This window comes from Rhincodon typus, chromosome 9 (assembly GCF_021869965.1).
Source record: "Rhincodon typus isolate 14 chromosome 9, sRhiTyp1.1, whole genome shotgun sequence".
Taxonomy (NCBI): domain Eukaryota; kingdom Metazoa; phylum Chordata; class Chondrichthyes; order Orectolobiformes; family Rhincodontidae; genus Rhincodon; species Rhincodon typus.
In genome coordinates this window covers 82,215,650-82,241,146 of record NC_063340.1, presented here as the reverse complement: position 1 = coordinate 82,241,146, position 25,497 = coordinate 82,215,650, and the positions used below count along the sequence as shown (strand labels likewise).

Genomic DNA, 25,497 nt, shown 5'->3' with positions numbered 1-25,497 from the left:
AAGAAAAAGAACAGGCGGAACAGAGGAGCTCCAGCTGGTGCGTCTTACTCTGCCGCCATCTTGAATTAATGCATTGTCGCTCTTACGAGGGAAGATGGGACAGGCCAGGTTTGTACCAGCTGAAGTCAAGAACAGTTAAGAGGCTTAATTGAAATATATAAGATTCTGAGGGGCTTTGACAGGTTAGATGTGGGAAGGATGTTTCTTTTTGTGGGAGTTTCTAAAACTAGGGGTCACTGTTTAAAAATAAGGCGTAGCCTATTTAAGACAGAAATTATGTTTCTTTTCTCGCTCAGTTCTGAGTCTCTGGAACTTTCCCTGAAATGGTGATGGAAGCAGAATCTTTGTTTTTCAAAACTAACTTCCATTTGTAAATATTTCACATTCCACTGCACTCCCTTAATACATCTGTGCATCATCCTTACTTATTGAGACTAGCTTGGTCAGACAATGAAATACTGGTATCTCATCGTTGTATGATTACAGGGGAGTGAGAGACATTTCCTTTCTTCTTGATGAAACACTGTTTTGTTTTGGCATTCACCCAACTGAATGTTGAAAGGGGAGGCAATGGCCTAGTGGTATTAATGCTGGACTGTTAATCCAGAAACCCACGTAATGTTCTGGGGACCTAGGTTCAAATCCTGCCATGGCAGATGGTGGAATTTGAACTCAATAAGTATCTGGAATTAAGAATCCAATGATGACCGTGAAACAATTGTCAGAAAAACCCATCTGGTTCACTAATGCCCTTTAGGGAAGGAAACTGCCATCCTTACCTGGTCTGGCCTACATATGACTCCAGACCCACAGCAATGTGTTTGACTCTTAACTGCCCTCTGGGCAATTAGGAGTGAGAAATAAATGCTGCCTAGCCAGCGACACCCTCATCCCATGAATGAATAAAGGAAAAAAAATTTAACGTCCAGAGTTGTAGTTGGCACTCTACTGGATTTGACTGAACTTGCACGTTTTAGCTGACTCTCCCCTCCATGTCTTGTAAAGGATGTTGTCCAAGACCACTCACAGTGGGATATCTGAAATGTGGCAGCCTTTGTCAGGACTCTGCAAACTGACACTTTCAGATGGACTTATATTTGGACAGCACTGAAATTGTCCTTCAGGCACCCACATTCTCTGTCCATGACTGACTGTCCCCAGAATCCCACTCCACCACATCAGGCCCTTCCCAATTTACATCTCGACAGCCTGGACCCAACTCCAAAATCTCCTTCCAGCTGACTCACCTTTGTGGAACTGAGCCTCCATGAAAAAGCACGTTCATCTGCTCCCCTCCCTTGTGCTGTACAATTAAACAAAAATGCTGGCGTTATTGTAACAGTAGGATTTTAATGAAAACTGTTTCGAGTGAATGAATATTTGTAGATTCATATATATTACAAGTCTAAACGGCCACAGGATGGCATAATGTTTGAATTGCCACTGACCTTATCTCTACTTCTCACCCAGCCATCGGAAAATCAAAATTTAATTGAAATCCTGTTTCAGTAAGTCACCCTGCATGCCACAATTCCCAGCAGTGAATGCTGGGCCCTTCTGGTAGCCTCCCTATCTCTGAGCCAGGAGGCCAGGGTTCAAGTCCCACCTGCTCCAGAGGTGTGTCATATCATCACTGAACCAGCTGATTAGAAAATATCTCTAATGTGATAGATTTTACTAAAATTTGACTTTGGCAATTGATTAGTTGCTCCTAGTCTGATCAAAGCAAATGAGAAATCCTAAATTTTTTAACTACAATTGTACACAGGACTTTTCAAAAATTATATGTATATAAATATATGTGGCTTTATACCTTAGATTTGAGACTCTATGAAATGACAAAGGGTAGAAAACCAGAGTTTAGATTTCAATTGATATATGCAAGATGCCTCCATTTCAATATTTCTGACTTTGATGGATTTTTATTTATTATTTGCCGCACATTTATATAATGCTCTTCATGACCTTGAGATGACTTAAAGCGCTTTACAACCAAAGAACCACTTTCAAAGTTTTGCCATTGTTCACATGTAGGAAATTCAGCAGCTATTCTGTGCACAGCAAGCTCCCACAATGTGATAGTGAAGTATGCAAAGGTCAGGATTTGATTTAAATGTGTTTCAATCACATTGTGAAACATTGGCACCTCAACCCTTCATCTCCTATAGTTATATTCAAATCAACAATGAAATATAAGACAATATTTCCCTGAATTTTCAAAATACAGCAGAGAAGATTGTTTGTTTTATTGTGTTAATCTTTGGCACTGCTCATGAGGTAACACTTTTTCCAATATTGACAGAATAGCTTTACAGTCAATTAATGCTGCAGAATGTGATACAGATCCAGCATCAAAATCTTTGGCTACTTGTTTGGATTTCTGTCTCGTGCATAGTTTCAGTTCTTCCTTTAAACCACCTTTTTTAACTAGAAAACAGAAGGTTCAACAGTGACCTTCACAAGCTCTTTAAAATTAGGAAAAAATTTGAGAGGGTAGGCCTGGAGAAGTTGGTTCCACTCGTGAGGGAAGCCAGAACTAGGAGTCACTAATGAATCCAACAGGAGAATCGGGAGAAACTTTGTTCAATTTTCACTCCCACGAAGAGTAGTTGAAGTAAAGTTTAAAGCAAAGCTAGGCAAGCACAGGATAGAAATAGTAATGGAAGGCTGTGTTGGAAGAGGGTGAGAAAGATGATCATGTGGCATATAATCATACACAAGTTGGGTAGATTGTAAAAATGTTTTGTGTTTCAAGTGGAAGTAGGGGGCCCCATTTAAAAATAAGGGGTTTCCCATTCAGGAAGATAAGGAGGAATCTGTTCTCTGAGGAAGTTCTTAGCCTTTGGAAGTTTCTACCTTAGACAATGTGAGTTACTGAATATATTCAAGGCTCAGTTAGATTTTTGAGCTACAACTGTCAAGGGTTATGGGGGATAGGCAGGAAAGTGGGATTAAGTCAGCACTCAGATCAAGCATGATCTTATTGAAAGGTGGAGCAGACTTGAGATGAATGATCTACTCCTGCATCCAATTTGTATGTTTGATATTGTCACCAAGACTGAGCTCGACAGCCTTCAGTGTTTATCCACATATTGCAGTCAGCAACAGGGAGCCTGAGAAATGTTCTGTACCCCTGTCCAATTGCATTTCTCCCTAGTAAAGAATGTCATTTTAATCCCTTTTGGTAAAATTCTAAATGAAAGCTGTTCCAATTGTTTGCATATGATAGATTTGCACCATTTTTTAAAATCATTTGATGGAGCAATTTTGTTTTCAATGGCTTGAGTATTCATTGCTTCACCCTTCTGTATTTGTTGCACTGTCCATATATTGTGGCACACAGGCAAGACCCACTGTTTTCTGTCAAGCTTAGTAAGTCTGCCTCCTCTACAGTTGCCATTGCTAGGTGCAGTTCTGATACAACAGGCCCTTTCAAAGGGCAGTTAAGAGTCAAACACATTGTCGTTGGATCTGGACACACAAGTAGATCAGTTTGGGAAGGCCAGGCAGCATCAGAGGAGCAGGAAAGCTGACATTTAGGGTCAGGATCCTTCTTCAGAAATCTTGCTGCCTGGCCTGCTCTATCCCTCCAGCTCCACACTGTGTTATCTCTGACTCCAGCATCGGCAGTTCTTACTATCTCTTAGTCTGGGAAGGTTACTTTCCTTGAAGGATGTAAATGAATCAAGAGTTTTGTTTACAGCAGATAGTGGAGAGAGTTGCTTTCTTGAATTGTTGCAGTGCATGTGTTGTAGATACATGGTCACCTTTACTGATTTCAGGTTTCTTTTTAAATAAACTGAACTCAGATTCTTAACATGTTACGATGGAGTTTGAATTCTCATTCTCTGGTTGTAAACCCAGTAACTAGTCTTGGGAACATTACTATTCAGAGGGGTATGTGTAGAGACAATTCACACACAATTAGTGACATTTAGGATTGGGAGTTACAAAATTGTGCAGACTCAAGCTTTGTAACATTGTACTCAAATTTTAGTAACAACAGTTCTGTGATTAACTTGTCGTAGTTGTAGTTAAACCTTTACATCTTAGGTCACTTTCTCAAAGGAACTTAATGTACAAAATAAACTAAGAAAAGGATCAAAGGAAAAAACAGCTGGATCGGTATTTCTCTGTTGGAGAACTTTGTTAGGATCCCATGGAAACAGGCTTTGAAATGCCACGTACCTCTTAGGATCCATCTAATAAAATTAGAGAAAGACACCGAAACTCATCAGGCTAGGCTAAAATGTTTCTAAATTAGTCCCCTACCTGCTCTGAATTAGCTAAGTATGATCTTTCTTCAATTGCATAAAATCCCTACAATGTTGAGGTTGGTTGTCTCGCTGAGCTGGTTTGTTGTTCCGCAGACGTTTCGTTACCGTGCTTGGTAACATCCTCAGTGCAGCCTCTGATGAAGCATCGGTGTGTTTTCCCGCCTGGTTTTTAAAACTCTGCAGTATGTTGCGATGGATTGCCTCACTTCCGGGTTTCCTCTGTAGTGGAATGTATACGGGGTCAAGTTCAATGTGTTTAGTAATAGCATGCTTCGTGGAGTGCCATGCTGCCAGGAATTCTCATGCTTGTCTCTGCCTAGTCGAAGTCGTGGTTCTCCTTTGTCCATGTCCATACTCACTCATCTCAATCCACATGGACAGGGAGAACCACGACTTCGACTGGGACAACACCAAGATCCTGGGACAGGCTAGGCAGAGACAAGCACGAGAATTCCTGGAAGCATGGCACTGCACAAAGCATGCTATTAATAAACACATTGAACTCGATCCCGTATACATTCCACTACGGAGGAAACCCGGAAGTGAGGCAATCCAACGCAACAGACCCCAGAGTTTAAAAACCAGGCGGGAAAACACACCGACGCTTCATCAGAGGCTGCACTGAGGATGTTACCAAGCATGGTAACGCAACGTCTGCGGAACAACAAACCAGCTCCACGAGACAACCAACCTCAACACCCACCACCTGAGCTACAGATCTACTCCAAAACCTTAAATCCCTACAACGTGGATGCAGGCCTTTTGGCAGATTGAGTGCACACTGACCCTCCGAACAGCATCAAACCCCAACCCACACCATCCTGTAGCTCTGCATTTCCCATAGCTAACCCACCTAGCCTGCAAGGCTCTGAATGCTGGACAATTTAGCATGCCCAATCCACCAAACCTGCATATCTTTGGACTGTGGGAAGTAACTGGAGCACGCAGACACTGGGAGAACGTGCAAACTCCACACAGTCACCCAAAGGCACAACTGAACCTGAGTCCCTGGTGCCATGAAGCAGCAGTGCTAGACACGGAGGTATCATTGCCATCAGATTTTGTTTACTAGATACGGACATCGCTGGCTGGGCCAGTGTTTATTGCCTACTCCTTGTTGTAGAAAGGGGGTGGAGTGAGCTGCTTTCTTGAATTGTTGCAATCCATGTGCTGAAGATACACCTACAATGCTGTTAGGGAAGGAGTTCCAGGATTTTGACACAGCTTCATTGAAGGGAAGGCGACATATTTCCAAGTCAGGGCAGTGTGTGGCTTAGAGGAGAACTTGCAGGAGGTGGTATAGCTATGTATTTGCTGCCTTGTCTTTCTGGATGGTAGTAGCTGTGGATTTCACAGATGCTATCTAAGAAGCCTTGGTGAGTTGCTGCAGTCCATTGTGGAGATGGTACAAGACGGGTACCACAGAAATACTGGTAGGTGCCTTACAGCTGATCTTTGCATCGTTCAGTGAAGTTCCTACTCATGATTGCTACTTAGTAATGTTGCTGGTACGGTTGCGTAAAAATGGTTTTATTTCCTTGTTTAGAAGGTTGAGGCATAATTTAATTAGCATATTTATAATGCTAAAAGGGCTCAAGAAAAAGTGATTTCCTTCTATGGTAAAATCAAGAACAAAGGGACATAATCTTGAAATTAGATTTGTTCTAGGCACCAGAGGTCATGAGCTTGAATCATTCTGCAGAAACTGCAATGACAACGGCTGTGCATCCTGCTGACAGAACAGGCTGCAACAATGCTCTGTTGATTGAGTGAGTGAATGCTGAAGGTGGTGACTGGGATGCTAATCAAGCAGGCTGCTTTGTCCTAGCTGGTATTGAGCTTTTTCAGTAGTTCTTGAAGTTGCACCCATTCAAACGAGTAGAGAATCTTCTATGATGCTAGCAAAAAGCTACATGTTGAAAGTAAGTTTTTCAGGAATCTGGTGATTTACTGTCTGCAGAATACCCTGACTCCGATTTGATCTATAGTCACTATAGCCTACTGCAGTGTTTCAGTGATCCTAAGTGCAAGCATGCAGAACAGCATTGTATTTTCTACTCAGGGACCATGCAGCTTCTAGGGCTCAACATAGAGTCCAATAACTGTACAGCCTGATTCCATCTTTCCATGTTTTTCACCCACTCCCACACCCTGGTCCTGCCATGACTTGGGCTGCTTTTAGCACACTCTCAGGCCTATTAAGACACTACATGGGCAGCTTTCCCTTCCCATTAACTGGTCTATACGTTAATGGGCAACATCCAAATCATGTTAGAGATAGTAGGAACTGCAGATGCTGGAGAATCCAAGACAACAAGGTGCAGGGCTGGATGAACACAGCAGGCCAAGCAGCATCATAGGAGCAGAAAGGCTGACGTTTCGGGCTTAGGTTCATCCAGCCCTGCATCCAAATCATGTTTGTGTTATAACTGTATGCAATATAAAATCACAGCTATGTTTTACATTCACGCCCAGACACTCATGAAGGGCAGCAACTTGCTGAGCACCTCCTTCGACAGCACTTTCCAAACCCACTTCTTGCACAACCACTTTCGTTTACCACCTTGACTTGGAATGATATCCCCACTTCCTTACGGGCATTGGCTCAAAAACCTGGAACAGCTTCCCCACACAGCCCTGAACTTAGGCCACAAGCCAGCAGCTCCGGTCTGTTTTCTCAAGACCAATTAAAAATGGCCAACAAATGCTAGTCTTCCCAGTAGCTCTCATACCCTTGGATTGAATTTAAAAAAAGTCCACAGAAACAGCACTGCAGAAACAGGCTTGTCAGTCCATGGGACTGTTCATGCTCCAATTAAACTCCCTCCAGCTCTCCGTTAACTCAACCTAAACTAGTCCTTTCACCCTCTCATGAATATTCAATTTTCAGTCAACCACATCTATTATCTTCCCTGAGATACTCCTCATGGAAGATACTACACATTCTCACCATTTCCTGGGTAAAGGAGTTCAATTGTAAGTCACCAGTTGACCTTGGATAGCTACCAGAGATTAACTTGTACAAATAAAATGCATACATCACCTAAGAGGAAATGCCCCCAAGAGAGGAATATGGTAAGAACAAATTTTTCTGTGGGAAAAGAGCATTTCACAAGCAAATGCGGTGCATTGTTACAACCAGCCTTTGAGTACAGTTTTCCGTAGAAATTCAAAACAGAAACATGTTTAGTTTATTGGCATGAAAGTTTAGTTCAGTATCTTACAACAAAACATACAAAAAGCATTTTCCGGCAGGTTCATTACTAGCATGAAAGGAAAAATAACTACTTTAAGTTGACACCAAAGATGGTTCTGAATGGGAAGGTTTTTGGACTTAATCTTTCCGCAGAGGCACTGTTTCCTCTGTGATTCCATCTTTTGTAATGACGCAAATCTTCAGAGCGTCACCGGTGTAAACATCTCTCTCAGCTGCAGAGATGAAAACATCTTTTACCAACTGTAGTGCTTTCTCCAGTGTGAGAGGGACGTGGTCTACATTCTCCATGTTCTTGAATCCAATCTAGCAAAGAAAACACAGCCAAATCAAGGTCTTTATCTACAATGTTTCACTGCATTTAGCTGATAATTTGTACTACTTTTGTTATTTAAATAGAAAATAACATAAATCATGCCTTAAGTTGGAGTTGCTTCATTAGTGACTGGTAAAATGAGAGTGTTACGATTCATATTCCCATCAAATAAATCTCCGTACTAAGATAAGAATCTGGCTCTGACACAGCCCTGCATAGATTCTACTTGCTGTGTAAATTGTTAATGAGTGTTGTTGGATCAAAAAATATTACCTGGTTGTCTAGAAGTGGTTGAAGCATAGCACTAGCCGATCCACCAGCTTTGTAAGCATCTCTCTGATAGGATCCTACAGGGTCAAAGCTATACACTGCACCCTTCCCTGCATTTAACAAAAAAGTGAGGAAACACATTCAAATACGTATATAAAGAATGAATATAGTTACGATTTATTCTTCCATGTATTTCAAAACTAGCAGAAATTCCACTGTATTTGTAGACAAACTAACTTATTTGTATAACTTTTTATTATTGATTCCATAGTGAATCAACATCAACAGAAACTTACATTAAGCATTCTATATACAGAGATATACAAATTAATACAATATTAGCTTCTTTCACATCCTCAAGATAGATCAAACCACTTGAAAACCAAGGAAGTACTTTCAAAGTGTATTAATTGTTATAATGTAGGGAAACACAGTGGGCAACTTATGTACAGCAAGTGCCTCACAATAAGCTGAGAATTGTACAACAAATTAAACTGTAGTTTTCGTGAGGAACAAACTGATGTTTACTTGTGGAGAGCAGACAGAAGCTCATTTAAAACATTATCGAAAGGACAATACCTCCAACAGCACTCCCTCAGTACTACACTGGCCTATCACTCCCAGATTGCAGAGTTGAATCACTAGTGTTCAGCTAGTATTCATGACTTTCTTACTTAAAAGGCAAGTCTGACATCTATAAAACCACAAAACATAAGAGCAGAATTAGGCCATTTGGCCCATCAAGTCTGTTCCATCATTTGATCATTGCAGACATGTTTCACATCCATGATCCCTTTATCAATTAAGAACCCCTATCTCTATCGTAAATACAATCATTGACATGATGCCCACAGCCTTTTGCAGCAATAAATTCCACAGATTAGTTACCCTTTCACTGAAGAAATTCCTCACCTCAGTTGTGGCTGGGCCCTCTGGTCCTAATCTGACCTACAAGTGGAAACAACTCCATGTCCATTTTATCCAAGCTTCTCTGTATTCTGTAAGTAACCTATTCATCACTGGCTATAACAGTTTAAGGCAGCAGCTCAACACAGTCCAAATGGCATTGAGCATAAATAAATGCTGGCCTAATCAGGGATTCCCATATCCCATGAATGAATTAAAATATTTCCAGCAATTTGTGACCTCTCTGGTTTTAATCATCAACTTCGATCCAGCTCAGTTAACAACAGCAATTATTAATAATCTTATTCTACTTACTACCACAAAGATATAGTCTTTAGCCAAAGCTCTCCAAGAACTGATTCAATTACATTAGAGCTAAGGACACATTTATAACAAAACCAATCTGTTCACTTCCTGTGGTTTAGATGGCAACACTCTTCCCTGAATTCGAAGACTGAAGAACAAGACTAAATCAAAACAAAACACTTGAGCACAAAATCTAGGCTGACACTCCAGTGCAGTATTGAGGGAGTGCTGCACTGTTGGAGATGCAGCCTTTCAGAAGAAATGCCAAAACTGAGGCCTCTTGATGCTTCTCAGGTGGACAAACAGCTCTCAACACACTATTTCAAAGAGAAGCACAGGAGTTGTACCCCGTGGCCACAGGTACTCATTCCTCAAATCAACATCACAAAAGAACCTGACACAATGATACTTATGGGAGCTTGCTGTGTACAGATTAGCTGCCACATTTCCTATTTTATAACAGCTGACTACAGCTATTACAGTAGCCGGAAGGCAATGATCTATTAGTATATGTCCTGTCTCACCTGCAGGACAGACCCAGCAAAGGTGACAGCACAGTGGTATACAGTCAGTGGGGAGCTACCCTGGGAGTCCTCAACATTGACTCCAGATCCCATGAAGACTCATGGCTTCAGGTTAAACGTGGGCAAGGAAACTGCCTGATTACCACATACCGTCCTCTGTCGGCTGATGAATTGGTACTTCTCCATGTTGAACAACACTTAGAGGAAGAACAGAGGATGGCAAGGGCATAAAATGTACTCTGGATGGGTAATTTCAATGTTCACCACCGAGAGTGGCTCAACAAGCAGTACTACTGATTGAGATGGTCCGGTCCTAAAGGACTACACTGGGTCTGCAGCAGGTGTTTAGGGAACCAACAAAAGGGAAAAACATACTTGACCTCATTCTTACCAATCTGCCAGCTGCATCTGTCCATGACAGTATCGGTGACAGTGACCATCGCACAATCCTTGTGGAGATGAAGTCCTGCCTTCACACTGAGAATAACCTCCATCGTGTTATGTGGCACTATCACTGTGCTAAATGGGACAGACTTCACACAGATCTAGCAACACAAGACTGGGCATTCATGAGGCTGTGTGGGCCATCAACAGCAGAACTGTACTCCAGCACAAACTGTCAGCTCATGGCCCAACATATACCCCAGCATTACCATCAAGCCAGGGTATCAACCCTGGTTCAAGAAGAGTGCAGGAAGGTATGCCAGGAGCAGTACCAGGCATACCTGAAGATGAGGTGTCAACCTGATGAAGCCACCAAACAGGACTACTTGCATGTCAAACAGGACTACTTGCATGTCAAACAGCATAAGCAGCAAATGATAGACAGAGCTAAGCAATCCCACAACCAACGGATTAGATCTAAGCTCTGCAGTCCTGCCACATCCAATGGTGGTGGACGATTAAACAACTCACCGGAGAAAGCTCCATAAATATCCCCATCCTCAATGACGAAAGAGCCCAGCACATCAGTGCAAAAGATAAGGCTGAAGTATTTGCAGCAATCTTCAGCCAGAAGTGCTGAACAGATGATCCATCTCTGCCTCCTCCAATGGTCCCCAGCATTACAGATACCAGTTTTCAGCCAATTCAATTCATTCCATGATATCAAGGAACAGTTCGAGGCATTGGATATGGCAAAGGCTACAAGCCCTGACAACATTACAGCAATAGTACTGAAGACTTGTGCTCCAGAACATGCCGCTCCCCTAGCCAAGCTGTTCCTGTACAGTTAGAACACTGTCATCCACCCGACAATGTGGAAAATTGCCTAACTATGTTCTGTACGTAAAATCCAACCTGGTCGATTATCGCCCAAGTCTACACTCAATCATCAGTAAAGTGATGGAAGGTATCATCAGTGCTATCAAGCAGCATCTGCTCAGTGATAAGTTTGGATTCTGCCAGGGCCACTCAGCACCTGACCTAGTTACAGCCTTGGTTCAAACATGGACAGAAGAGCTGAATTCCAGAAGCGAGGTGAGAATAATAGCCTTTGACATCAAGGCTGCTTTCGACCGAGTGCGGCATAAAGGAGCCCTGGCAAAACTGGAATCAATGGGTATCAGGGGGCAAATTCTCTGGTGGTTGGTGTCATACCTGACACTGAGTAAGATGGTTGTGGTTGTTGGAGGTCAGTCATCTCAGCTCCAGGACATCTCTGCAGGAATTCCTCAGGGTAGTGCCCTAGGCCCAACCTCCTTCAGCTGCTTCATCAATGACCCTCCCTCCATCATAAGGTCAGAAGTGGGGATGTTCGATGATTGCACAATGTTCAGCACCATTCACGCCACCTCATACACTGAAGCAGTCCGTGTCTAAATGCAATAAGATCTGGACAATATCCAGGCTTGGACTTACGTGGCAAGTAACATTTGCACCACACAAATGCCAGGCCTTGACCATCATGAATAAGAGACAATCTAACCACTGCTCCATGACATTCAATGCTGTTACCATCACTAAATCCCCCATTATCAACCTCCTGGGAGTTGTCATCAATCAGAAACTCAACTGGACTCACCACATAAATGTAGTGGCTACAAGAGCAGGTCAGAAGCTAGGAATACTGCAACTCACCTCCTGACTCCTCAAAGCCTGTCCGCCATCTACAAGGCACAAATCAGGAGTGTGATGGAATACTCCCCACTTGCCTGGATGGGTGCAGAACCAAAAACACTCAAGAAGCTTGAAACCATCCAGGACAAAGCAGCCCGCTTGATTGGCTCTGCCAATCTGCATCCACTCCCTCAGCCACCGACGCTCAGTAGCAGCAGTGTGTACTACGTACAAGATGCGCTGCAGAAATTCACCAAAGATCCTCAGACAGCACCTTCCAAATTCATGACTATTTCCAACTAGAAGGATAAGGGCAGCAGATATATAGGAAGACCACCACCTGAAAGCTCCACTCCAAGTCACTCAGCATCCTGATTTGGAAATATATTCGCCGTTCCTTGACTGTCGCTGGGTCAAAATCCTGGAATTCCCTCCCTAATGATACTGTGGGTCAATGCACAGCAGGTGGACTGCAGCAGTTCAAGGAGGCAGCTCAGGAGCACTTTCTCAAGGGCAACTAGGGATGGGCAAGAAATGCTGGCCAGGCAGCAACACCCACATCCCACAAATGAATAATAAAAAAGTCTGTTTAGCAATATCCTGAGATTGTGAAAGATACTTTATAAACAAGTATTTCGTTAATTCAGCAATAAGGAGGTGGTGAATAGGCAAACTGTTCCCAAACCTTGGTGAATGCTATACTGTAAAACAGCCTGAAATATTTCACAATTACTGTACTTATAGATGCAAAACAAAGAAGAAACACAAACATAGCAACTCAATCTATCTTTCTCAGGCACAATAATACATAGACCGATGCAAATAAAAAGTATGACTTGGAAGAAAATAAAATAGATGATACGGTCACAACTAAACATTCAATCTCACCTTCCTCATCAAGGCCCCCAATGATATTGTAAACATAGTAGGGGAAAAAACGTCGTGAATACAGAATTGTAGACAGCATTGCTGCTATCGCCCCACTTGTCATTGTCTTATTGTTCGAATGTTTGTACATCTGAAATACACGATTACAAAGGGATCAGTTAAATAAATTTTTAAAATGCAGCTTTAAGCATCCTGGAGAAAACAGATATACTGTAATTCCATATTGATGTACGACATGAATAGCTGTCAATGATCTAGATGAAGGAACCAAGGGCATTGTTGCTAAGTTTGCAGACTACAAAGACTGGTGGAAGGCCATTTAATGTTGAGGAAGAGGAGAGGCTGCAGAAGGACTTGGTCAGGTTGGGAGAGTGAGCAAAGAAATGGCAGATGAGTACAACACGAGAAAGCGTCAGGTTATGCACGTTCGTAGGAAGAACAGAGACGTAGACAATTTTCTACAAGGTGAAAGGTTTCTGCCAAAGGGACTTGGGCATCCTAATTCAGGATTCTCTTAAGGTTAAGATGTAGGTTCAGTTGGCAGTCAGGAAAGTGAATGCAGTATTAGCATTCATTTCAAGAGAGCTAGAAAAAAAACAGCAAATCAGGGCAGTGCGGTGGCTCAGTAGTTAGCACTGCTGCCTCACAGCACTGAGACCCAGGTTCAATGCACATTGAGTCCGCACATTTTCTCTGGGTGCCCCAGTTTCCTCCCACAGTCCAAAAATGTGCATGTTTGGTGGATTGGCCATGCTAAATTGTCCATAGTGTCCAGTGTAGGTGGATTAGCCATTGGATATGCAGGGTTACAAGGATAGGGTAAGAGGATCTGGGAGGGATGCTCTTCGGAGGGTTGGTGTGGAACCAGTGGTCCAAATGGCCTGTTTTCACACTGTAGGGATTCTATGTTTCTATGCACTACTGAGGTTGTAAAAGTCTCTGGTCAGACTGCATTTCTAACATCATGAGCAGTTTTGGGCCCTATTTAAGGGAGAAGGGGGTCCAGAGGAGGTTTACAGGAATGATCCAGGGGATGAACAGCTTATCATACGAAGAGTGGTCGAGGACACTGGATCTGTGCTCCATGGAGTTCAGAAGGATAATGGGCGAGGATCTGATTGAAACTTACAGATACTGACAGGCCTGGATAGCGTGGACATGGACGCGATGTTTCCACCAGCAGGAGAGACAAGGACCCAAGGGCACAGCCTCAAGAGTAAAGGGACAACCCTTTAGAACTGAGATGAGGAAGAATTTCTTCCACCAAAGGGTAGTTAATCAGTGGAATTTATTGCCAAGGAGGGCTGTGGAGGCCAAGACATTGAGCAAAAGTAAGTCAGAGAGAGATATTCTTGATTGGTAAGAAGATTATGAAGAGATGGCAGGAGAATGGTGTTGAGAAATATATTAGCCATGATTAAATGGCAGAGCAGACTCGATCGGCCGAACAGCCTTTTCTGATGAAGGGTCTAGGCCCGAAACGTCAGCCTTTCTGCTCCTATGATGCTGCTTGGCCTGCTGTGTTCATCCAGCCCTGCACCTTGTTGTCTCAGATTCTCCAGCATCTGCAGTTCCTACTATCTCTGAGCCTAATTCAGTGCTTGTCTTAAGGTGTAAAACAATGGAACTAATTTTTAGACACACAGTCACAAAGAACCATGAATCTACTTCTAATTTGACAACTACAGAGAGGTCGAAGTCTGTTGAAGGTTCATTTTTTTCCCCACAAGAAATTCTTCAGAATCTTGGGCAAAGGCGGTGTGTTCAGACAAAGGAGATAAATAGGAGTTTTACTGTGCCTGACCATAATTGACCTGACCATGCCACACATGAAGCTGCCACCTGGTGGCTAAAGTGAGAGATGCTCCATTGTTCAGATTTCTAACGGAGATAATGGAGATGAACATAAACAGATCATAGAATACCTACAGTGTGGAAACTGGCCATTTGGCCCAATAAGTTCACACCGCCCCTCTGAAGAGCATCCCACCCAGACCCATTTCCCTACCGCTGATTTCCCATGTCTAACCCACCTAACCTAAAGATCCCTGGGCACTACAGACAATGTAGCACGGCCAAGCCACCTAGCCCGCACATCTTTGGACTGTGGGAGGAAACCGGAGCACCCGGAGGAAATCCACACAGACACGGGGAGAATGCGCAAATTCCATACAGTCACCCGAAGGTGGACTCAAACCTGGGTTCCTGGTGCTGAGGCAGCAGTGCTAACCACTGAGCCACCGTGCTATTCAACAATACTCTACTTTCAATAGCCTGTGTAGTTGAATACCTTATGCTGCGTTTTATAAATCGTAAATACCTTTAATCTTGCATCAATAATTTTTGTTAGAGTAAGACAGTCGCCATGGAATCCAGTGCATCCAATCACTGTTTCATCTGTCCTAAAAGGGCATCAAAACAGAAAGGATATAATGTGAAATCTGAATGGTTGGAACATCCTAATGTCATTTACTGAACAATACTAAAGAGCACAGTCACATCCACCCGAAGTTTAACATCTCATCTGAGAGACAGCACCTTCTACAGTGCTGCATGCTGTCAGTACTGAACCACAGATAGTTCTGCTATAACGGGCGTTTCATTAACGCGAATTGGCTGTAATGTGATGGACGAATACTGGACACTGTTTGGATAACACAAACTTTATGCTGTACAGGTATAGTGATTTCCTTATAACTTGATTTTCTATAGTGCAAGGTCACACGAGAACACAACTATCGCATTATAGGAGAACTACCTGTACAGTGCAAGCGTTGTCTTTTAAGCTGAAGTCCTGGAGCGAGGCTTGGAATACAAACTTTGGCTCAGAGACAATACTACCAATTGAACCTTGGTGACTTACAAACTGGAGAAATAAAATTTCCAATATTTCTATCACTGGAACAGTTTAAATCCTGGATTTGATTCAGCAGTTGAGGAGGTGTGGAAGAAAAAAATTCATTTACTCACCAGAAACTTCACAAGAGGATAAGAGTGCATGGGCCCAAAAGCAGATTTAAATAAAACTGAGACACAAGCAACAATTTACAGACAGTCTGTGTACGAATACTGTGGTACAACTTTCCACTTGCACACACCTCCCATGTCTGGTGGACTGAAAGCAGTGAGTGCTGGGTTAATCTGTGATGGTCAGAAGCTTCCACAAGCAAGGTGGGGAAAGAGGGGAAATCAAGGGACTAAACAAGGGACCCAGAACAAAGATAAAAGGATAAATAATTGGAATGATCTGGCTATGAGAATCAAACACAAAGCACACTTGAAGTTCCTATACTTCATGAATTTTATCCCAAAGATTGCCTTCCTTTTCTGCAAGGAACATAAAAATCTATAAATGTAAGATGAAAAGGAAAATGAATTAGTTAGCACACAGTCCTAAAGAGCACAAGGGATGATTTTTCTTGCATACCATCAATTTGAATCCTTCTCCCATAGAATAATTACCAAGAATGGAAATCTTGGCAGATATCCCTTCAGACTTGGAATGGGAACAAACCAATTCTGCCATGTCAGAACAAATTACACGATTGAACCTAAGCCCAGGTTGCCTTCTCTTTCACTGGTTGTGCACTTAAAGTTAATGATATAAGAAAAATAAACCTCAAAACACACAGGTCTGCATAACATTGCTCAAAATTCTTTGCATGAATAAAATTATGCTTTTTGCACTTACAGTTTGTAGCATTTTGGAGAGTCCCGACTGTGAATGGAGTAACCTTCACTCAGTCGTGTATCTGAAGCAACAATGGAAAAGTCCCCACCAGCTAAGGCCAACACAGTTCTTTTAATAATGACAACAGGGGAGAAAAAGAAAATAAAAACATCAGAAATACATTTCAAAAAACACAAAAAGAACAATCCAAGGTTGATTTTTATTTTGCACTTTACATGTGCTGGAATTACTGTGAAAATAATTTCAATATGGTTTACACAGATATTGCTCCAGCCACTCAGTGCAATTGAACATGTACTAAAGTCAGCAACCTCCCATACCCTACTGATTCACTAACTTATTCATAACTGCATGTGTACCTCTCAAAGCTGACTCATTCATTTTCGCAGTGAATGCCCCGTTCTTCAGAGTCAGAAGCCACACATTAGCAGGTTATAGTCCAATAGATTTATTTGAAATCACAAGTTTTCGAAGCGCTGCCCCTTCATCAGGTGAAGTGTCAGCAAAGGGACAGCACTCTGAAAGCTTGTGATTTCAAATAAGCCTGTTGGACTATAACCTGTTGTGTGGCTTCTGACTTCATCCAATCCAGTCCAACACTGGCAGCTCCACATCATGGCTACCTGTTCTTCAGAGTACAGATGCTCAGGGGAAGTATAACTCGGATTCTCAAGACAAACATACATTTACAAAATTGCTGATTTGACCTGAATGTGTCAAAATGCTTTACAACTAATTAAGTACTTTTGACATGCATTTCTGACATTACAGCAGTGAAACAAGAGCCAATTTTTCGTTTGTAAACTGAGATCTGTGTCTCAGCTCCTCCCTCTGTAACTGGATCCTTAACTTTCTGACCCATAGACTGCAATCAGTAAGAATAGGTGACAATGCTTCCTCCACCATTATCCTCAACATAGGTGTCCTGCAAAGTTGCTTGAGCCCCTATTATACTCCTTATACACTCATGGCTGTGTGGCCAAATTCTGCCCTAACTCCATTTACAAGTTTGCTGACGACAGTTATAAGTCGGATCTCAAACAACAAGACAACAGAGTACAGGAAAGAGACTAAGTGCTTAAGCGGCATGGTTAAAGACAATAACCTCTCCAACAGTGTCAACAAAATGAAGAAGTTGGTCATTGACTTCAGCAAGTGGAGTGCAGGACATGGCCCTATCTGCATCAATGGTGCTGAGGTGGAGATGGTCGAGAGTGTCATGTCCTGGGAGTGATGATCACCAACAATCTGTCTTGGTCCATCCATGGTGACGCAATCGTCAATAAAGCACAACAACGTCTCTACTTCAAGAGGCTAAGGAAATTTGGCATGTCCACAAGGACTCTTACCAATTTTTATAGATATACCATACAAAGCATTCTATCTCGATGCACCACAGCATGGTACGGCAACCGTTCTTCCCAAGAACACAAGAAACTAGAGTCATGAACACAGCACAGTCCATCACACAAACCATCCACTGACTCCATCTATAATCAATAATCTACAATAACTCCAACATAATCAAAGACCCCTCCCACCCCGGTTATACCCTGTTCCACCAGGCAAATATAAAAGCTTGTATGTATGTATGAATAGATTCAAGAACAGCTTCTTCCCCGCTGTTATCAGGCTTTTAATTGGACCTCGAATGTTAATTCAGATCTCTCTATCTGCACCTTCTCAGTGGCTCTAACACTATTGTACATGCTGTTCTGCTACCCTGATGCACTTGTATGGTGCAATCTACCTGTATAGCATGCAAAACAACACTTTTCACTATATTTCAGTACGTGACAGTAATAAATCAAACTAAACTAAAACAAATTTTGTGACATGTCAAACACACAGCATCTGCTGTTTCTATCAAACGTCTAAAAGTGTATGTACTGTTATGCCCCAAGCTGTGCACCTTGATCTTCATATAAAAGGAAGTAATGTACTATCTGGAACTCACAGCCATTTACTTACACTCTAAGTTATGTATTGATGTGTTACAAATTCAGGTCTGCCATAGATACTTTATGTATGTGGCACAGCAGCATCAGTTGCAGCTAAGCGTTATATTTTTGTGTGGGCTAACATCATTTCAGCAAAAGATCTCAGTTTTCCTCTCTAGTTACCCATGTCCCCATCCTTTACAGTCATGATCTGTCTGCAAAAATGAAGACAAAAATCTTTCCAACACAATAGACAAAAGATCCTTTTTGGGTTACATTGAGAAGTTAACAAATTGCCTATTGGGGTGGGGTGGGAAGAAAGTAGTAGTAGGCATCATCCAAATTGGGAGATGATAGACTACACCCAGGGTGTCTGCCACATCTGCATGAAGCATTAAATTTTGTGTTTGTGGAGACCAATAAGTGAGTGGCAGCCCCTTCCATAGCGCTCTCCTTTCTATCAACTGATAAAATTATCATCCTCCATTTCTCCCAAACCTTTCCTGATTGTCAGGTCTAGTCACCCGTGGTCAGCAGAAAAGCGTTCCTACGCATCGACTGATTCCAGCCAACTTTAGGTCTCATTTGAAGGTGGTCTTGTATTACAGATATGAACAACTTGTTGAGTGTATGTATTTAGCAAAGTTCTTGTTGAGATGCCTGTTGCTTTTGATTTGAATATCTGCTGTGTTACTGTAGCCCTGCAAGATCAAGTATGCATTTAATTGCCTTCTGAAATCATTTTCAATTTCACTTGCACAATCTTCATAGTAGCAAACTCCAGGTCAGGCTGTGCATAAAAGTTCTTCCTCACAACACCCCTGCATTTCCAGCCCAAACTTTTAAGTGTGCCCTCTGTGAACGGGAACATTTCTCTAACTTAACAGAACCTGATACAATCTTGTACACATCCATTAAATCTCCCTTTAAATGACTGTATTCCAAATCGAACAACCATCGCTTCCCAAACTAACCTTATAACTAAAATATCTCTTCCATAGAACCATTCTGGTAAATCTCTGCATTCTTACATCCTTCCTAAAGTGTGGTGACCAGAACTGGATGCAATTTTCTACTTGTGCCCTAAATACAGCTTTATAAGAGTTCAGCATAACATCCCTGCTTTTGTACTCAATGCCTTCAGTTTAAAAATTTCAATAACCCATTTGCTTTGCTAACCACTCTTTCTGTGTCTTTCAAAGATTTGTACAATTATTTCCAGATTCCTGCACCCTTCAGTGAAATTCCCTACAGCAGATGCATCTAAGACCAGAGGGCACAAGCTTAAGGTGACAAGTAAGTAGTTTAGAGTGAAATGTTAAAGAGTTAATATCTGTTCTGCTGACATATAAGAAATTAGGTGCTTCGTGGGCGCCCCTGTCCCGCAGACAAATTGGGGTAATCTAATTATACTCTGCTCTCTGTAAATGTTGAACTAAGGCTAAAAAGATCCCGCAGACAAAAACTGATAATCTAATTATACTCTGGTCTCTGTAAATACTAAAAGGATAAGGAACTACCTCGTCTTACACATTGTTTTTGGGCAGCTAACCTTTGTTTTAATGTTAGATGATTAAGTTACGTGATTATGGGGGAGAAAAAAAATTGTATCTTGTATGCATGTCCGACTGTGCTGTAAAAACCTATATAAAGGGAGGACGGTTCCCTTACAGAGAGCATCACTTGACACGGCTCCGCAAGCCCTGCGAAGACTGTTAAGTGATCCTCCAAAGCTTGTACTTGCTTAAATAAACTGTGGCTTTTCACAGAAGTTGGCGTATTGCGTTTGTATCAAGTGCAAAGGAATCTCCTAAAAGGGAACTCAACAAGAAGAGATCCGAGGAAAGATTTCTTCAACATAGAATAGCAGGAAAATAGAACGGGCTGCCTGAAAGGGTGGTGGGGGCAAATGCTATTGTAACATTTCAGAAGCATCTGGATGAACATTTAAAAGCCAGGGCACAGTAGGCTATGGACCAAGTGCAGGTAAAAGGGACTACAGCAGTTTGACATTTGTCAGCCGACACAGACATGTAGGGCTGAAAGGTCTGTTTCTACACTGTATGACTACGACTCGGTGTACATCGCCTCTTCCATTCTTTCTACCAAAATGAATTTCCTCATACCTCTGTTAAAATTCTGTCTGCCCATTCTGTTACCCTACGTTGTGGCAATCAATTGATTTCATCTACCCTGTTTGCCACACTGGGTTTGCTATCACTGGCAAATTTTGAAATTATTCTGAGCTATTAATGAATAAGATTGAAAACTTGAATCAATTTTTACAAACAAAACAAAAACAATTTGATTTCATCCCTTCCGGAAACTAACCTCACTAGACTAACACCCTCTTCTCTATCAGAAGATCTGCTGCTAGTGTGCAATGTTGATTGGTCTTGCACCATTCTCACACATTCACTGGAGCTAAAACAAAAACAAAGTTGCTGGAAAAGCTCAGCAGGTCTGGCAGCATCTGTGGAGGAGAAAACAGAGTTAACGTTTCAGGTCCGGTGACCCTTCCTCAGAACTGTTCCCTGAACTGAACCGGACCCGAAACATTAACTCTGTTTTCTCCTCCACAGATGCTGCCAGACCTGCTGACCTTTTCCAGCAATTTTGTTTTTGTTCCTGATTTACAGCATCTGTAGTTCTTTTGGTTTTTATTGACTGGAGCTGTTTATCAATGGTGTTTAACAGCAGGTGAATGGGTGAAAGTGAAAGAGAAAGTTGGCATCAGGTCCCCATACACCTTGTCAAACACACTGCCCAGGTTCAGCGCTAGCTCACTGATTTTAACCCTGAGCTTAGCTTTTGTTACCAACTTATCAACTTTGTGGATGTTTTGTTACAAGCGACATAGGCCTTTTATTGTAGACTCCAAAGTGGTCATGCTTCACCTCTCTCCAACGGACCTATTTCTGTAGTCAAGTTATCCAGTTAACTTCTGTTCTCTTCCATCCATTCCATGGACCTGTTCACTGCCCATTGCGAACCTGTTCTGAATTCCCCCAATAGATTCCTAAGCCTCCCTTGCTTAACACCCTCACCACCGCCCCCCCCATCAAATTTCCCTCCCAGACCTATTAAGCCCTCCCCCTCCAAATCCTGTTTGCCCACTTTCCCCAGTCACAGGCCCCTGCCCCCCGCCAACACACACCAATCCCAGAACCTTCTTCCTCTGTCTTTCCCTTTCCGAGGTCCAACCTCCTCCCATCCTCTGCCAAGGCCCGACTTGGTCTGAAGGTACCTCACACTCACCCTCCATTAAAAGAATAAGGCGAGAAGCGGTACTGTGTGGGTCTTGCTTGCTGATATCCTTCCATAATGCTCGTAGACTCATACAAATGCGGCATTTCCTTCCGGACCTGAAGCAGATGCTGTCTCACTGCCAAGATGGCGGTTGCGGTGCAGCAGTCAAACCCTTCCCCGGCGTACTATCGACAAGCGCATGCGCGAAAAGTTCCACCACTAATAGTTTCCCCACCGGAGCGGTACCACATGCGCTTGCGCACTCGTGTCCACCCAACAGTTGGGAGTTCGTGATTGGGCCTGAAATGTTCCACGAAATTTGCTTTCTCCTCAGAATTGTACAGTTGAAACCCTTACTGCTTCATATAGTCCCAAAACAAACATGATGGGATCTCGATTGCTGTTGAACATATAGTATGTATAACAAATTTTAAGTTGACTCCCTGCCTCGTTGTAGGAGTGAAAGTATGAAGGTTCCAGATGGTTGAGAATGAATACAAACAAAATACAATCTTTCACTCCTGAATTAATGAATGACAATAGAAAATTTATTCATGGCAAGATTCCATACACAAAGTGATAAACAATAAAATTCTGAGATAGTAAGAAGTGCAGATGCTGGAGTCAGAGTTAACAGTGTAGAGCTGGATGAACACAGCTGGCCAGGCAGCATCAGAGGAGCAGGAAAGCTAACGTTTTGGGTCTGGACCCTTCTTCAGAAATGGGGCAAGGGAGCTCTGAAATAAGTAGAGAGTGGAGGAGTGGGTAGGTGGGAGAGAGGATGGACAGGTCAAGGAGGAGGGGCTGAGGGAGGGTTGGTCATGGGATGAGGCTGGGGGTGGGGAGATTTCAAAACTAGTAAAGTCCACGTTGAGAGCATTGGGTTGGAAGCTCCCAAGGCGGAATATGGGGTGCTGCTTCTCCAGTTTCCGGGTGGTGGTGTTGTGACACTGGAGGAGGCCCAGGATGGACATCATCCTGAGAGTGGGAGGGGGAGTTGAAGGACCAAGTGGAGGCTTGGAGACTGCTTTGTAGAGGACTTGCGCTCTGTGGGTGACAAACAACACCTTCCAGTGACCAAGAGGAGTCTCAGAGACTTCTTTGTAGAGCACCTGCGCTCTGTTCATGACAAATGACAACACCTTCCAGTCGCGAACCACTTCAACTCCCCCTCCCACTCCCTGGACAACATGTCCATCCTGGGCTTCCTCCAGTTCACAATGACACCACCCGGAAACTGGAGGAGCAGCACTTCATATTCCACCATGGGAGCCTAAACCCAACGGTCTGAATGTGGACTTTTACTACTTTCAAAATCTCCCCACCCCCTGGCCTCATACCATGACCAACCCTCCCTCTCATCCCCACCTCCTTGACCTGTCCGTCTTCTCTCCCACCTACCCACTCCTCCCACCTCACTGACCAATCCCCACCACTGCCTACCTGCACTCACCTATCACCATCCCACCCACCTTCCCCAGCCTCACTCCTCCACTCTCTACTTATTTCAGAGCTCCCTTGCCCCATTTCTGAAGAAGGGTCCAGACCCAAAACATCAGCTTTCCTGCTCCTCTGATGCTGTTGGCCTGCTGTGTTCCTCCAGCTCCACACTGTGTTAACAATAAAATTCTGCTTGCTTTGACGTTCTGCTGAAAGTGTAGATACTGATAACCTCAATACCTCGTGGAAATTGGCATCTTCAACAGCATTGCATCTACAGTGGCTATAAGAACCGGTCAAAGATGGGGAATTCTGTGATAAGGAACTCGCCCCTATATACCCAACGCCAACATCTACCAAACACAAGGAGATGGAATACTGTACACTTGCCTGGACGTGCACAACTCCAATAAGACTCAAGTAGCTTGAAACCATCACTGACAAAACAGCCAATTTCATTGGATCTCCATCCATCAGCTAAAAGTGACTCCCTCAACACCAACACATAGCTTCAACAGAATCAACCAAATTTAAGATTCATTGTAGAAAATTATCAAGGCTCCTTCAACGGCACGTTTCAAACCAAAGGCCTCTGCCAACTGGAAGGATGTAGACAGCAAAGGCATAGAATGGAACATTACCACCTGTAAGTTCTAATTCCTTAGACATGCAGTCCCGAATTGGAACAATAAGACTGTTTATTCACAGTTGTTTGGTCGTAAACCTGGAACTCTTTTTCTAATAACACTTTGTATGTATCTCCACAACTGCAGACTGCAGTGGTTCAAGGTGTCTACTATCACCGTTTCAAGGTAAATTAGGGATGAGCAATAAATGGCAACCCTTCCACTGTCACTCACATGCCATTAAATAATACAAAAAAACTATAAGTACCACCACCACCATGAATTTGGAGCCTAGCAGCTTTCAAGGCAGCCTCATGGCAGCAGAACTAGAACCAAAACAGCTGAAGTTTTCAACTGGTGTGCCATGATACTGTCCACGTATGTCGTGAATTTTTCCATTGGTAATGAAAATCAATATAATACAAAGATTTTGTCATCTAAAACAACATTTAACCAAAATTACAACTCATAAAACATGTGTTAATAATTAAAAGCGAGTTATCAGTCTTTTGATTTTGTATACACTGTTAACAAATCTCTTCAGTAAGTCTGTAACCACAGTAAATGCAAGTAGTTGTGACATTATAAGCAATCAATTTAGTTGGAAAAACTGGGTGTGCTGTGGAATTGTTTGAATCATTGAAGCATACCATGATACTGAAAAGGAACTACCAGACTGGAGGACCACAATAGTCGGACTCTTCACAAAGGCAACAGATAGAATCAATCCTGTGAAGAGGATCTTCCTCAACATTGAAGGCTCTATCAGCTAAGGACCTCTTTATTCTCAAATGAAAGAAGACTTGCATTTATATAGTGCTTTTCACAACCACTGGACACCTCAAAGCACTTTGCTTGGTGTGTAGTCACTGTTTTAATGTGGCCAATTAAGAGCCTATCCACACCATTTGGGAACTCCCTGCCATTTGGATAGACCACCACAATTCGTTCCCCGGCAGGCTATAATTGAGGGCCTTCTTTTTTTGTGCATTCTGCACCCCATGTTGTGACCTCCAGGCAGCAAAGACCCCTATATGGTAATTGCACCACATAGCGTATGACCACTTCCATCCCATCTCTACTTGAGCCTGGATGATCCCACTTGCCTTACTTTGAGAATGCATTGCTACTGATACTTACTAAATCCCAGGAGGAGCTCCGTCAACAATCACGGCTCCCTGTACCACTGCTGACTCTTGATTGGCCAGCATACTCTTGGGAGCAGTTCCTTCACAGGGGCAGTGGCCATTTAATTGAAAGTCAGGTTGTGACTCCTGACCTTGCAAGGGGCACTCTGGGCTTTGATGGTTGCACTCCTGCAATTGCTGTAAAATCCAACTTGTTTACATTTCTCTTTGCAGATTCTACTTGACTTATTGGGTATTTACATAAATTTTTGTCTTTATTTCAGATCTCCATAGAAATCCAAATTACATAGGGGTAGATTGGGCATAAGGAATTGAACTACTTTCATGTAGAGATTAAACAGCAACACAGATTACCTGGGCTAGACAATCTATTTTCAATTTATAAATTTGTGTAAACCTACACAACTACCCCCAAAAGAAACCATTGAAAGACAGTACATGAAAGCTAGTCCTCACTTTATTGTAAAAGTTCATTGACAATGTGTTATTTAGCATGCTGGAATGAATAACATTGAAATTCTCACAAGCATTTTGAGCATTTGATAATTGGATAAGGATATTAAATTAAGCATTTATTTATAGTAAGTTAAAGAGAACAATGTAATCCATAATGATGACTCTGTTCTGTAGATTGCAGAACTACA

General features: G+C 42.6%; 1 protein-coding gene across 1 annotated transcript; it reads right to left on the bottom strand.

Moving 5' to 3' along the window:
• Positions 1 to 7,462: 7,462 nt before the first annotated feature.
• On the bottom strand, positions 7,463 to 21,846 carry psmb1 (proteasome 20S subunit beta 1). The gene is made up of 6 exons (XM_020526523.2): positions 21,649 to 21,846; positions 16,451 to 16,558; positions 15,080 to 15,161; positions 12,760 to 12,889; positions 8,081 to 8,187; positions 7,463 to 7,797 (listed from the first exon to the last, which is right to left on the bottom strand). The coding sequence occupies exons 1-6, from the start codon at positions 21,741 to 21,743 to the stop codon at positions 7,612 to 7,614; spliced, it is 708 nt and encodes a 235-aa protein (XP_020382112.1). The 5' UTR covers positions 21,744 to 21,846; the 3' UTR covers positions 7,463 to 7,611.
• Positions 21,847 to 25,497: the final 3,651 nt, after the last annotated feature.

What these genes read in the sequence shown, in the direction of transcription:
- psmb1 (XM_020526523.2), bottom strand. Translation starts at nt 21,743, where the DNA reads ATGCCGCATTTGTATGAGTCTACGAGCATTATGGAAGGATATCAGCAA. An exon ending in TCTCCAAAATGCTACAAACT is followed by an intron (nt 15,162 to 16,450) that starts GTAAGTGCAAAA and finishes ATGCCCTTTTAG; the next exon opens with GACAGATGAAACAGTGATTG. An exon ending in TTATTGATGCAAGATTAAAG is followed by an intron (nt 12,890 to 15,079) that starts GTATTTACGATT and finishes CGTGTATTTCAG; the next exon opens with ATGTACAAACATTCGAACAA.